This window comes from Sminthopsis crassicaudata, chromosome 1, assembly GCF_048593235.1.
Source record: "Sminthopsis crassicaudata isolate SCR6 chromosome 1, ASM4859323v1, whole genome shotgun sequence".
Taxonomy (NCBI): Eukaryota; Metazoa; Chordata; class Mammalia; order Dasyuromorphia; family Dasyuridae; genus Sminthopsis; species Sminthopsis crassicaudata.
The window spans coordinates 634,758,096-634,771,206 of NC_133617.1; the positions used below are offsets into that span (position 1 = coordinate 634,758,096).

The window sequence follows — 13,111 nt, forward strand, 5'->3', positions numbered from 1 at the left end:
TTAGCTGGAGGGCTCATGATGTCTAATGAGGCTAAGTTGAGACCAGGTTGTATAAGGATTTAAAAGCCAAGCAAAGGAATTTATATTTTATTCTACAGGCAATAGGAAATCATTACACTTGGTTAAATAAAGGAATCATGTAAACCTTTAGTTAAGGAACTTTGCTTGGGCACAAGCATATAGGATTGCCTAGAATGGTCTGGAGAAACTTGAATCACAGTTAGGAGGCCGTTATACTAATTTAGGTAAGAGGTGATGAACTAAAATGTTACCTGTATGAGTGAAAAAAATAGATTCTTCTGAAGGAGATGTTGTGAAAGTAGAAAGAGCAAAACTTAGCAAGCAGCTGGTTATATAGGATGAAAGAGAGAAATTGAGAATCTTGCCAAAATTACAAACCTGAGGCATTGGAAGGATGCTGGTGCCCTTGTCAGAAATGGGGAAGTTTAAAAGAGGAAAGGATTTAGGCACAAAAATAAAGAGTTTGGTTTTAGACATGTTGAGTTTGAAATCTGGGGTATCTAATTTGAAGTGTCTAATAGGTAGGTAATTAATGACATAAGACTGAAATTCAGGGTAGAAAGTGGGTCAGTTTATGTTGTTCTTGTTAGACCTTAGCCTCTTCTGACACACATGTGTGTGTGTATTTTTAATATACACACATATATGATATGTGTGAATTAGATTATTTATTTAATATGTTTAATAAATTCATGCTTCGATTTCTTTATATAAAAATATTTTTAGACATTTAAGAAATTTTCATGATGATCCATGCATAAATGATTAGTATAAAAAGAAGTTATACTTTAAAAATATAAATTGTCAAAAACCTCAAAATTTCTGCTATTTACAAATTGCACTTAGTTTTCTTAGAGTCAAATGTGATAGAATCAGTCAAGCAGCAAGCATTTATTTAGCATCTACTATATATCAGGCACTGACATAAAAATATATGTCTTCAGTTTCATAAAAACAGCTGTGATGACAGAGTTTGAAAATAATTTTTACTTTTTTACAACATAATAGCATAATTACATTCAAACTAGGCCTTCCCCACTCTCATTAGAGAGTGTAGCATAGATGTCATTTAGGAAATAGGAGCTCTTATGTCAACATCACCAAAAAATTATCTTTTTTCTCTCCAACTAGATTATAATCTTCTTGAGGTCAATAATCGACCCTTCACTTCATTTTCTGCCTTGAGAACACTTAATATTTTGCGTACTTTCTATCTCTACACACACACACACACACACACACACACACACACACACACACGCATACCACTTCAAATCTGAAGGTTTGACATCACAAGATACTTTTTCCTGCTCTGGTATATTATCAAGTCCTCTTGTACTAGGCTTTTTATGGGTAGTATCATTATCATGATAACCTGCAATGGTCAGGAACCTATATAGTTAGTAAGTCTCACAAAAACTAGAAGCTTGAGATTTCCCCAGTGTAGTAGGTAGTTGTGACTCAGAAATACTGTTATTTACAACTTGTTTAAAAAAAAAAAAACCTTTGAGATTCAGTCATTTATGTCTTGATAATTTTTTTCTACTCATTCATTCACTTTGTAGAACCCATAGATTAGAACCTTATAGATTAAATGACAACAGATCTACCTACAAAAGAAATAACAAATACTATTCCTGTTCTTAAGAAGCATAAAATTAAATTCTGGTAATGATGTACATCTCTGAAGTGACTAAATATATAATAACTGCAAAGAAAAGAAGTGGTCAGAACTTGGTGAAGTTAATTTTTTTAGGTTGATAGTTTTTAAAGAAGATGGAAGACATGACTTAAGGGGAGAAAAGGGAAATACCTTCTAGGAGAAGCAGATTAGTCTGACTAGGGCAGGTGGACTGCATTGAAGAGGTAATGAAAGATGAAGAAGAACATTTTTCTTTTAAGACAGATAGTAACAAAGCCTTTCTGACAGCTGTCGCACTTAAGGAACGTTTGATATCTGAAAATTTCAAATGAAAAATTTTTAAGATTTACCAAATATTTGTGAACTATGAGATTCTTTACTTTTCTAAGATTACTTCTATTTTAAAAATTTAGAGATTGAGCACTCTTTATGATTCTTTTAATAATAAAAGAAAGCATTTATATAGCACTTATTCTGTGCTGAGTGCTTTACTATTTTTATCCCTTTTAATATTCATGACAACTCTTGGGTAAAGGTGCTATTATTATCCCCATTTTTCAGATGAGAAAACAGAGATAAAAAAAAAAAAAAAGATTAAATGAGTCTATCAGGGTCACACATCTAGTAAATATCTGAAGCCATGTTTTAACCCAGGTTTTCCTGACTCCAGGCCTGATACTTTATCCACTGGGGCACCACAGGCCCATCAGCATATTTATTGATTTATTTACATAAGTAATTTGCCACTAGAGTTTCCTGGTGATATTAAGATGGTATTTTTGGCTCAGAATCATCCAGCCAGTATGTGTTAGATCAGGGTCATAAATGTAGCTTACATAAACTATATTTCAAAATGTTTTTAATTTCTTCATTTTAATGAGTATTTATCAGATACTTTGTGCTATGTTATAGGGGAGAAATTAGGTAAAATAAAGTCCTAGCTTTCATAGAATTTGCTTCGAATAGGAAACAAATTATGTACATATTATTAACTATAAAAGAGAAGTGTATTAGAGATGTTTGACGCAATATGCTTTGCTACAAGAAATGCATAAAGCCAAAGAATTGAAAGTGTGGAGACAGGGTAAAAGTGTTTGTAATATGAGAATGTCATATTTAGAGATGCCTCCATTATAAATGTTAAAGAAAAACTTAATGTTATTTTCCAAGTCTTATGGGGAAGCCATTTTGTAGAAACCAACATAATGAAAGGAAGAAAAAAAAAACTGTAGTTAGTTATCATAGTAATATTTTAGCATCTTCTTTGAAATGTATTTCTGAGATGTTACATATGATACTGGACTCTTTATCACTATGTATTAAGGAGCAAGTAACTGAGTTATCTTTGCCTTTTCTTAGCATTTGATGCTATAAGAAGTCTAAATGTTCACAACTTAAGACAACTGATAGTTATTAGGACTAATTACCTTTGTATAAAATATCTAGTACATAGTAGGCATTTATTAGTTGATTCTTAAACAGTATTAGTAGATATTCATTCTCTTTTCTCCCTCTCATTGCCTTTAGGAAATTGAATTTTGCTCATTGAGAGAAGCTCTGTCTTTTGTATCATTAATTGATGGATACTATAGATTAACTGCAGATGCACACCATTACCTTTGTAAAGAAGTAGCTCCTCCAACAGTCCTTGAAAATATTCAAAGCAACTGTCATGGCCCAATTTCGTAAGTAATGAACTCTTTTAAAATGGAGGAAGAAGGCCTACTAGAAAACTTTGTACAAAAGAAATAATGATATGTTAACCCCAGTCAATATGCTTATAAAATTTTGTTACTGTTTAAATATCCTTAAAAATATTCCATCTATATGTCATATGTAAGTAAATTTTCAAAGCCAGTTTTTTTTTCCTTTCAACTTGCTTCAGATTTTCAGTGGCAATATGAATATGTTCTTTCCTAAGACTTTGATACTAATTGAATTATTACAATTGTATACATGTGCATTATTTGATTAGTACATATCTTAGAATCAGTTGCACAGAGTTTTATGCCATCTTGATTTCAGAGATAATCAAAAATAGATGTGGTATTATGAAAAATAATGCTTGTTTTAAATATAGAATTAAGATTAGAAGGCAGAAGACATTAAGAAAATAAAATTGTTATTATTGTTTCTGTCAAACTTGTTCCATCTCAAAAGTCATCAGTGTCCTTTCTTTGTGTTTCCAAAGCAATAGGAGCATCTGCAAGATTGATTTAAATTCAGTATGAATAGTTAATTTTTTTTCCTTAGAAAAATTATCCACAACCATAAAGAATAGAAAGTCTCAATTTTTTAGAGAACCTTCACTTTTATTTTTAATCTTTCAATGATTAAATATTTGGTCTTACAATCCATAGTAATTTCTCTATTTGAAACTTTTACCTATATGTAAAAGTAACATAAAGAAAAAAATTTGGTTTTGAAATGTGAACATACATACATATGTGTATAATATGTGGTATAGTAGTAATAGTAGTAGTAGTGATCATTGTCAGCAGTTATATGTACTCATCATTTTCCTGGTAAACAGATAACTTCTTCTTTACCTTCAGGATGGATTTTGCCATAAGTAAATTGAAAAAAGCAGGTAATCAGACTGGACTCTATGTCCTTCGATGTAGCCCCAAGGATTTTAATACATATTTTCTCACTTTTGCCGTTGAGGTAAGTAAACAATGTTAATGAACTGTTATGTCCTGCTTATCAAAACAGGAAAGATCTTGTTTATTTCAAATATTTTTGCACATTTAATTTTATTCCTTAGTCTATAGTCAGAATTATAACTTGTAATGATAACTTGCAAATTATTACTTGAATTCCTACTTTTAGTCTGCAGGGAATGGGAACATTTATTCTTTCAAGCTGTGGTTTTTGTTCATGTGAGTACTTTCCCCATTGAAACTCTTGACCCATTTGATGGTTTAGTGGTAGTTGTTATTTGGTATCACTGAAAAAGTTCATTACCTAGTGTCAACAGTTTTGTAGTCCTTTCATTGTTGGCTCTATGTTCAAAATCTTTCCATGTTAGTAGGATTCTTTATAATTTGCCATTTCCCGGCATAGATTTTATCAACATACATATAATGAGTCATCACATTATTTAGATAATTAATGAAAAATCATAGAAATATTTACAACAAATTTCTGTTATAATCACCTTGCAATTTCCTTATGCTTATTTTCTCAGTCAATTAAATGGCATTTTGCCCAAATTAATTCAGGTCTTGATTTAAATTTTACTTAGAGAGCTTTATCAAACTAGGAAAAACAAAATAGCTTCTGAGCAATTTAATTCATGATTAAAATGTATAAAGGTATAGAAAGAAATAAAATTATAAGGAAATAAAAGTACTGTAAGAAAAGTTAACATTTTCATAGAGTTTTAAGATTTATAGACTTTTATTCTATAGATATTAATCCCTTTTTACAGCTGGGGAAATTGAAGCTCAGAGAAATTAAGAGATAGCACAACTTTTAGTGTGAGAACCTAGATCTCCCTGCCTCTAAACCTTTTCCTCTTTTTACCACATGACCCTACCTTAAAGTCTTTAAAACAATGTAATCTCCTTTTAAGGAATGGTTTTGAATAATAAATTCAGTATCATAGTAAATTACAACCTGCATTTTTTAAAACATAAAACTCTACTAAAACTTCACTACAGTGAAGATTTTGGTATAAAATAGATTAGTGTTAGATCTGATCTAAGGAAGAATTTTGTTAACAGAAGTACCCAATACATTGATATTACCTAAAATGTAGTTTCATAGATTATGAAAGTAGATTTCTGGCATTTAAAATTTTTTTTTAAAAATAGTAAATTGAGAATCAAGAATTGGAAGACTTGTTATAATCACTATAACAAGTATTATCTGTATGACTTTAGATAAGTAACTTCACATTTTCATTTTCTTATCTTACTTATCTAATACTTATCTAACTTTTTTTTTTAAATTGGCCTTGTAATTTCACAACTTCTAGTCTGGTACTTTCTCTGCCAATGCAGTTGGGCATTTTTTTCTGCAAATTTTGATCTTTATAAACTGCCTTTAGACCTTTAGAGAATTCAATGATTTGCTTAGGGACATACAGCCAGTATATATCAGAGATGGGATTTGAAGTCAGGTCTTTCTCACTCTGAGACTCCACTCCATCTACAATACTACATTTTCATTTGTCAAACTTTGTTTTTATCTGGGACAGGTATTTACAGTAGTTTAGATATCATTCATATACATTATAGAACATAATTTACTTTTTTGTTATTATAACTATTATTTTTAAAACATCTTTATTAATTGAAATGAAAAAAATTTCTTTGCAAATCTGACCATTTCCATTTTAGCATTTGGGGTTAAAATTTGCTCAAAATATGATGTTTCCTTGAGTATTCTGAGATGGATAATTCAAAAGCATGTGAGCATTTCACAAGCAACAGATTGATATATATGGAATAATGAGTAGGTCTTAATTTTTTTCTTGTTGCATAAATGACATTTTACCAAAATAATTAATTACTCTTACTTTTCATTTCTATCAAATCCAGCAAATATTTATGGAATTCTTGCTACAGCATACTTAACACAATACTAGTTCCTTTGAAGGAAAAGAACTATGATAGAGTCTCCAACCTCAATAAACTTAAAATATTTAAGGGAAATCAAGTTTTAAGCACATAAAACGATAAGATAATATTACAAGATAAGATACAATAAAAAGCTACATTATGTCTCCCAGTTGAGATGACATGTGACATTTTTAAACCTTAAAGCATTAGTTAGCTATTATTTTACATTGGTTAGATAGCTTTGAAAGTATGGTGATAGATTTGCTCACTGAGAGAGAGAGAGAGTATATATAAAATATAGTAGGCTAAGGCAAAATTTCTGCCACTCTACTCTTCTAAACTTTACTTATTAGGAAACAAGTAAAGAAAGTGGAAACAAAGATTGGGAGCAAACCTATAAACCCTTTGATTTTTGTTATAGCTATTTCATTTAATAGGCAGCTTCAGTTTTTTAAAATTATTATTGTATTGTTTATTTGTTGTTGGGACTCATTTCTAAAGCACTTGTATGATATTATTAGAGAGTTTCCTTTGGCAAGACATTTACATATATAATGGCAGTGCTTTAGATATCAGAGTTTAAGTTTCCATATAGGTTCTTCTGGGTTGTTTGGTTTTGTTTTGGGATTTTTTTGTACTTTTTGCAATATTCCTTTTCCTAGTTTTATCATTGTGACAGTTATTATGATATGTTTTTCCTCTTTCTTTCTGATTAAACTCAAAAAGCGGGAAAATATCACTGATTATAAGCACTGTTTGATTACAAAAAATGAGAATGGAGAGTTCAACCTCAGTGGGACTAAAAAGAACTTCACTAATCTTAAGGACCTCTTGAATTGCTATCAGATGGAAACTGTTCGCTCAGATAACATCATTTTCCAGTTTACCAAGTGTTGCCCCCCAAAGCCCAAAGGTAAGAAGACTTTATAGTCATTTCTATTTGCTGTTAACATGGATATCTTACATATATTTTTTAAAATGATAGCAAAAGATTTACAGAAACTTGTTCTCATATTTGATGTTTGATGATGTTCTCTTTGGAACAAGGCCAGTTTATTTTTTTAATCTAAATCCCTAATAGTGTGAGCCTCTAAAATGGCAAGTGTCCTTGGGATACTATATTTTATTCTAAAGCATAAGTTGTAATATATTAAGTATGTATATGCTAAGCTAATGAGAAGTATTTCTAGACATTTGTATGCTACTACGAGTAAAGATGTTTGTATTTAAATTTTTAGTTCTAGACATATTTATACATTACTGAAAGTAAATCTATTTCTATTTAATTTTTCAATGACTCACTTTCTGTAGCTCTGAAATTAGAAAAAAAAATGAGAAATTATTTGTCTTCCCAGAACAAAAATGCATAAAAATCGCATTAATCAAGGAAATGAAGAGAAATGTAATAAAAGATCAGTGAGACTGGTGGAAAACAGAGAAGAGGAAGAAGGATTCAGTAACTAAGATAGATTTGTTGTCAGTGACAATTTTCAAAATGGTGGCTCCTTTTCAGATTCCACTACAGTTGAACAGTGAAGTGTCATCTAGTTTTTACTGTCAAAAAGGGTCAAGCCAAGTGAAATTTTTCATACAATTTGAGAATTGTGAAACCATTAATCATCCAACTATGTTCAAATCATATGAACTGTTTCTGAAATGTAGGCACATAATGTCCCCCAGAGCAAAAGTAACAAACAATAGAAATAAATAAATGCTTCCACAGGAAATGAAATTTAAATCTAACCACTGCTAGGAAGATAATAATATGTATTTAGTCATTTTTCAATCATGTCTGACTCTTCAGGACCCCTGTTGGAGTTTTTTTTAGCAAAGATACTGGTTTACCATTTCTTTCTTCAGTTCATTTTATAGATGATAAAACTGAGGCAAACATGATTCAGTGACTTGCCCAAGGTCACACAGCTATTCAGTGTCTGAGGCTGGATTTGAATCATGAAGATGATTCAGGCCTTATATTCTAATAACTGCTATACCACCTAGCTGTCCTAGAGGATAATGACTAACTATCAAAACTGGTAAGACCTATTGTATAACATTGTCATTAACTAAAAACAATGCAGTGATAAGTGTTATTTGACTGCACTTTATAGATTTCACAGTACCCCAAATTGTTTAAAAAACAACAAAAGGAAGTGTCCTAAAAGTAGAAAGTATTATTCACTCCCATATCACCAAAGCAACATTGGATAGAATCAAGGGATTAACATTTGAAACCTTTCCACATCTCCCTTGTAGTTCTGATCTTACCATCTCCTTATTCTTAACAAGTTTCTAGCACTTAACATGTACCAGTAATTTACAAGTTCAGGAATAAATACAAACTATTTTTTTTTCCTTCTGAAGGAATAAAAAAGCATGTCATTTGCTGAAGTAAATATTTGAAAATAGTCATTGATTACATTGAAAAAATAATATCTATTTATATTTTAGATGAAATGATTTTAATTCTTTAATCATGAATTGTTTATTCATTTTTCTGGAAATATACCTTTCGTTCAAATATTTGAGGATCAAATTTAATGAATAAGTTTCAGACCTAATAATATTTTAATGAAGCATCTCAAAGATCAGTAATCATCCTGAGTACCTATCATGTATTGTTTTCTTTAATATTATCAATAATTTACATTGGGTTTTTTTTTTTAAGGTACTGTGCTAGATGACCAGTTAATTTATATTATTGACAAATTCTTTTTCCTTTTGACTCTTTTCTAGATAAATCAAATCTTCTAGTCTTTAGGAGTAATGGCATTTCTGATGTTCCCACATCACCAACATTGCAGAGGCATAATAATGTGAACCAAATGGTGTTTCATAAAATCAGAAATGAAGATTTAATATTTGTAAGTCATTGGATGCAGACAATTTTCTATTTAAAATTTTAAAATTTGGATGCCTACTTTGAAATAATGTCTTCTTTCAACTTGGTTCATTTATTTTATTCCTGTTATTGAAGAGACATGGTAGCCAGTACATTATTAAACTTGAATTAGGAATGAGAAAATATACTGCTAGTTTTAATAGTGAACTGTAATTTTAAACTTAAGTTTTACTTGGGAAATCATCAAAAAAAAGTAATAAGTATAAGTTATTTAGATTCGCTTTTCCTTTTGGACCTAAAAGGGAGCTTCTTTTTACCTTCTATGATGAAAAAGTCTATACCTAGATATCAGAGGGTAGTGGAAAGAACATTAGATTGGGAATATTAGATTTTGTTATTCTCAGTGCTGTCAGTCCTTATGTAAGCTAGGTAATCACTTCTGTGAAACTCAGATCATTTTTCTATAAATTATGAGGGATTGGAGCGAGATAAAGTCTAAGATCCCTTCTTCCTCAAATATATCTTGATTCTATTGCATATTTCACAAAATCATAAATACTTAGATTTGAAAGGGAGCCTATGTCATCTGTCTAACCCATACCTAGAAGAAATCCCCACCATCACCTTCTTTGAAAAGTGGTCATTTAGCAAGACTTCTCCAAACTGAGTAATAGTACTAGTTCTTTCAAATAACATTATAGAATGGACTTCCCATTGACCTTGTTTTCTCCTTAAATTATTGTGCTAAATTTCTTTTTCCTTCACTGCTTTGCTTAAGGCCTTTTGTTATCCTGATTATCTTTCTTTGTTCCTCTTTCATTGTATTAGTGTCCCTAAGTTGTGACACACCAAATTAAAAACGGTACTCTGGATGTGAGCTGTCTAGAACAAAACACAAGGGGTCCTTCACCTCTTTCTCAAAATTTGCCTTAATATCACCCTAGATCACATAAGCTATTTTGACCCATAGATCATATTGTTGATTCCTACTTTGCCATGTCTGAATTGGAATTCTCCAGACCAATGCAGAAAGTAAGGTACAATTTTTCCCAGAGACATTTCTTCCTCTATAATTTATAATAACTTCAAGTGTTTGCATCCTTGCTCTTCTTTCTCTTGTTTTGTAATCAGGATATATAATTGCCCTGAGACTCTTAGGTATGTCATTAAACTATAAGCTCCTCAAAGGCAGAATTCCCATTCTTTATCACTGTGCCTAGCACATAGTAGGCATTTGATAAATGTTGATTGATTGATGTACTGTCAGATGGTCATTGCGTTCCCTACAGGATTAATCTGGTTCCATTCAGATTCAGTGAGCTCAGGATTGGCTTTGAGAAGATTAACCTGCCAGATGGGTTCTTTATTGCAGCAGTTCCAAAAGGTTTTGACTTTTCAAGGACAATGAGACAATATAACTAGTCTCAGGACCTCTCCAGATTTTGGTTCACCTTGTGATAATGTGCTTTTTCAGTATACTGAATCAGTTCATTTCTTAGCAAAATTTTAAAATAATTACCTTTGGCATTTTGACGAAGATTTTTCACTGGATGTAGGAACCTTTGGACCAACCAAACCTAGTCTCACTCATCTGCCAATTCACTCTTAAATGTGAATGATCTGAAATTTGATTTGTATCATTTGAATTTTCTAATCTAAGATACAAAGTGACTTAATAGTTACTGAGCTAATTACAGTATATTACATAGCCAGCATACTACTGTCCTTCCTTACCTTGTTCCCCAAACAAAAGTCCAACTGCCACCTTTCCTGTGATCCATGGTCATGAAATAGAAAACTAAGCTAAATTATAGAAGGCAGGTTTCCTGTCCAAACTTTCAAAATCTTTTCAGAGGTGGAATGTAGAATTTATCCCTACCTGGTTTCAATAAGTCTCAGTCTAGAGATGGAAAAAAAATTATGTGTGATACTGTTTCTGAATTTGAGAAAAAGTTAAGTGATCTGAGAAAGCAAAAGCAGAGGAGAGCTCCATAGTTAAAACTTGACTTACAAGTTAAATAAAAAGTATGGTCTTGTAACCTGACATAAGCTGTCTTTCTTATTTTTAATTAGTGGAATTAAAATACACAAAAGCAATTGGTTAGTTTTAAATGAAACTAACAAACATTCTTCTTTAGTTATTTTCAAAATGAAATTGCCAATACTTTGGGAACTTGTTATTTTTTTGTATAATTGTAATAAATTTTATATTAAATTAACTGGAGACTGTATAATAAATTAATTATATTAGTATAGTTTATTCCTATGTCAAACTGTAGGACTATTATAAATTCTCTGGATTATAGTATGTTGAAGTATTTCAGTAAACATCACATGTGCTATTATTGCCCTTGTTTTCATTCTTATATTATTGTTTAATGAAATGGAAAAATTGCTTGATAGAATCCTAAATCCTAGTTTAACTAGAAAATATGTATATCTCACTTTCATATTTGACTTACTTTCTTATTGGTTTCTAATATTTTTTCTTTCCATATTTTACCTTTCTCTTTTTTTTTTTTTTTTTTTTTTTTAAGAATGAAAGCCTTGGGCAAGGCACTTTTACCAAGATTTTTAAAGGTGTAAGAAGAGAAATAGGAGACTATGGCCAGCTCCATGAAACAGAAGTCCTTTTAAAAGTTCTGGATAAAGCACATAGAAATTATTCAGAGGTTTGTATCCTATTTGAGTAGTTAATATGCTTGAAAGGTAATTTAATTTTTTTTTAATTCATCTGATTTTGTTGTGGAATTATGTAATAGTTATGATGTTTTGTTTACAGCTATTTCCTGACTTTTTTTTAGTTTGTGACCCCATTTGGCAAACCTTTTTTTTTCTTTACAGATGAGGAAACTGAGGCAAAAAGGGTTAAATGATTTGCCAAAGGTTTCACAGCTAATGCATCTGAAGTTAAATTTGAATCAGGAAGATGACTCTTCTTGACTCTAATCCTTGTACTCTATCTATTCTGCCATCCAGCTGCCTCAAGTAAAACAAATTCCCCCAAATGTATCTCATTCTGCAGATTAATTTATTATCTTACTGCCAGGAGATGGATAGCATTGTTCATTACTAGTCCTCTTACAGGATAGTGCCCCTTTCTTCTTTAATGTAATAATAATTTTTTAAAATCCCTAAAACAACTTTTTCTCATCATTCTTATTGACTGAAGTTAGGATATACTTTGTAAAAGAAATATATTTTCAACTAATTAGTATTAACTTTTTCTTCTGAGTATTGTGACATGTCAAATGACTCCATAGGACAGAAGTACTAGGCTAGGCAAGTATTATATTAGACTACCAGGAACCCAAGACATCCAGGAGCAGTAAGGTATAGTGATCCTTCCCTACCCAAATTGTCACTTCCTATAGTGGTATACCAGATTTTCCAATTGTAAAGCAATGAATCTTTCTTGTTTACTGTTATCACTAATGGGGCCTTCTTACCTCTGTTCCCTACTGCTATCCACAACTCAGACTAACTTTGGAAGCTTTCCAAAATAAATCCTCACTTTAAGGGTAAGCTCATCTTTGACTTTAGGAGTTTTTGTGGTGGTGGTGTTTTGCCCTAGGAGAAGGGGCAAAAGCTCCAACCTAATAATTACCCTCTAACCAAAGGTGTTCTCCAAAACTCTGCTTTGGGCCGCCTTCTCTCTTCTTCCCTGTGTTCTTAACTTGTGTCCATGAACTTTTTTTTTTTTAATGGCTTGGTAATTATTTCAATATAATTGATTTCCTTTACAATTTATAAGTAATTGTAATATTATTTGCAATTCCATTATATTATAAAATTGTATTTTATGTATTTAAAAAACATTATTTTGAGCAATTTCTGTAAGTTCACCAGATTGCCAAGTGGTTATCCATTATGTCAAAGAGATTAGGAACTCTTATTCCATTTTGCAATGATCTCATCAGCTCCCATAGGTTCGACTATCATCTTTATACAAATGATTCCCAGATCTTCATGTCACCTATTGATTATATATGTCCCTAAAAATTCTATCATGGACATTCTCTTTTTCCTCACGGTGAT

The 13,111-nt window shown here is 31.1% G+C and overlaps 1 protein-coding gene across 3 annotated transcripts in view; it reads left to right on the forward strand.

Moving 5' to 3' along the window:
• JAK2 (Janus kinase 2) overlaps positions 1-13,111 on the forward strand; it is a 135,192-nt gene that overhangs the window by 94,559 nt on the left and 27,522 nt on the right. For all 3 annotated transcript variants that reach the window (XM_074282849.1, XM_074282850.1, XM_074282851.1), the window contains 5 exons: positions 3,191-3,348; positions 4,219-4,330; positions 6,958-7,144; positions 8,968-9,095; positions 11,611-11,745. In XM_074282849.1, coding sequence (XP_074138950.1) covers positions 3,191-3,348; positions 4,219-4,330; positions 6,958-7,144; positions 8,968-9,095; positions 11,611-11,745 — 720 coding nt within the window. The remainder of the gene's footprint in view (positions 1-3,190; positions 3,349-4,218; positions 4,331-6,957; positions 7,145-8,967; positions 9,096-11,610; positions 11,746-13,111) is intronic.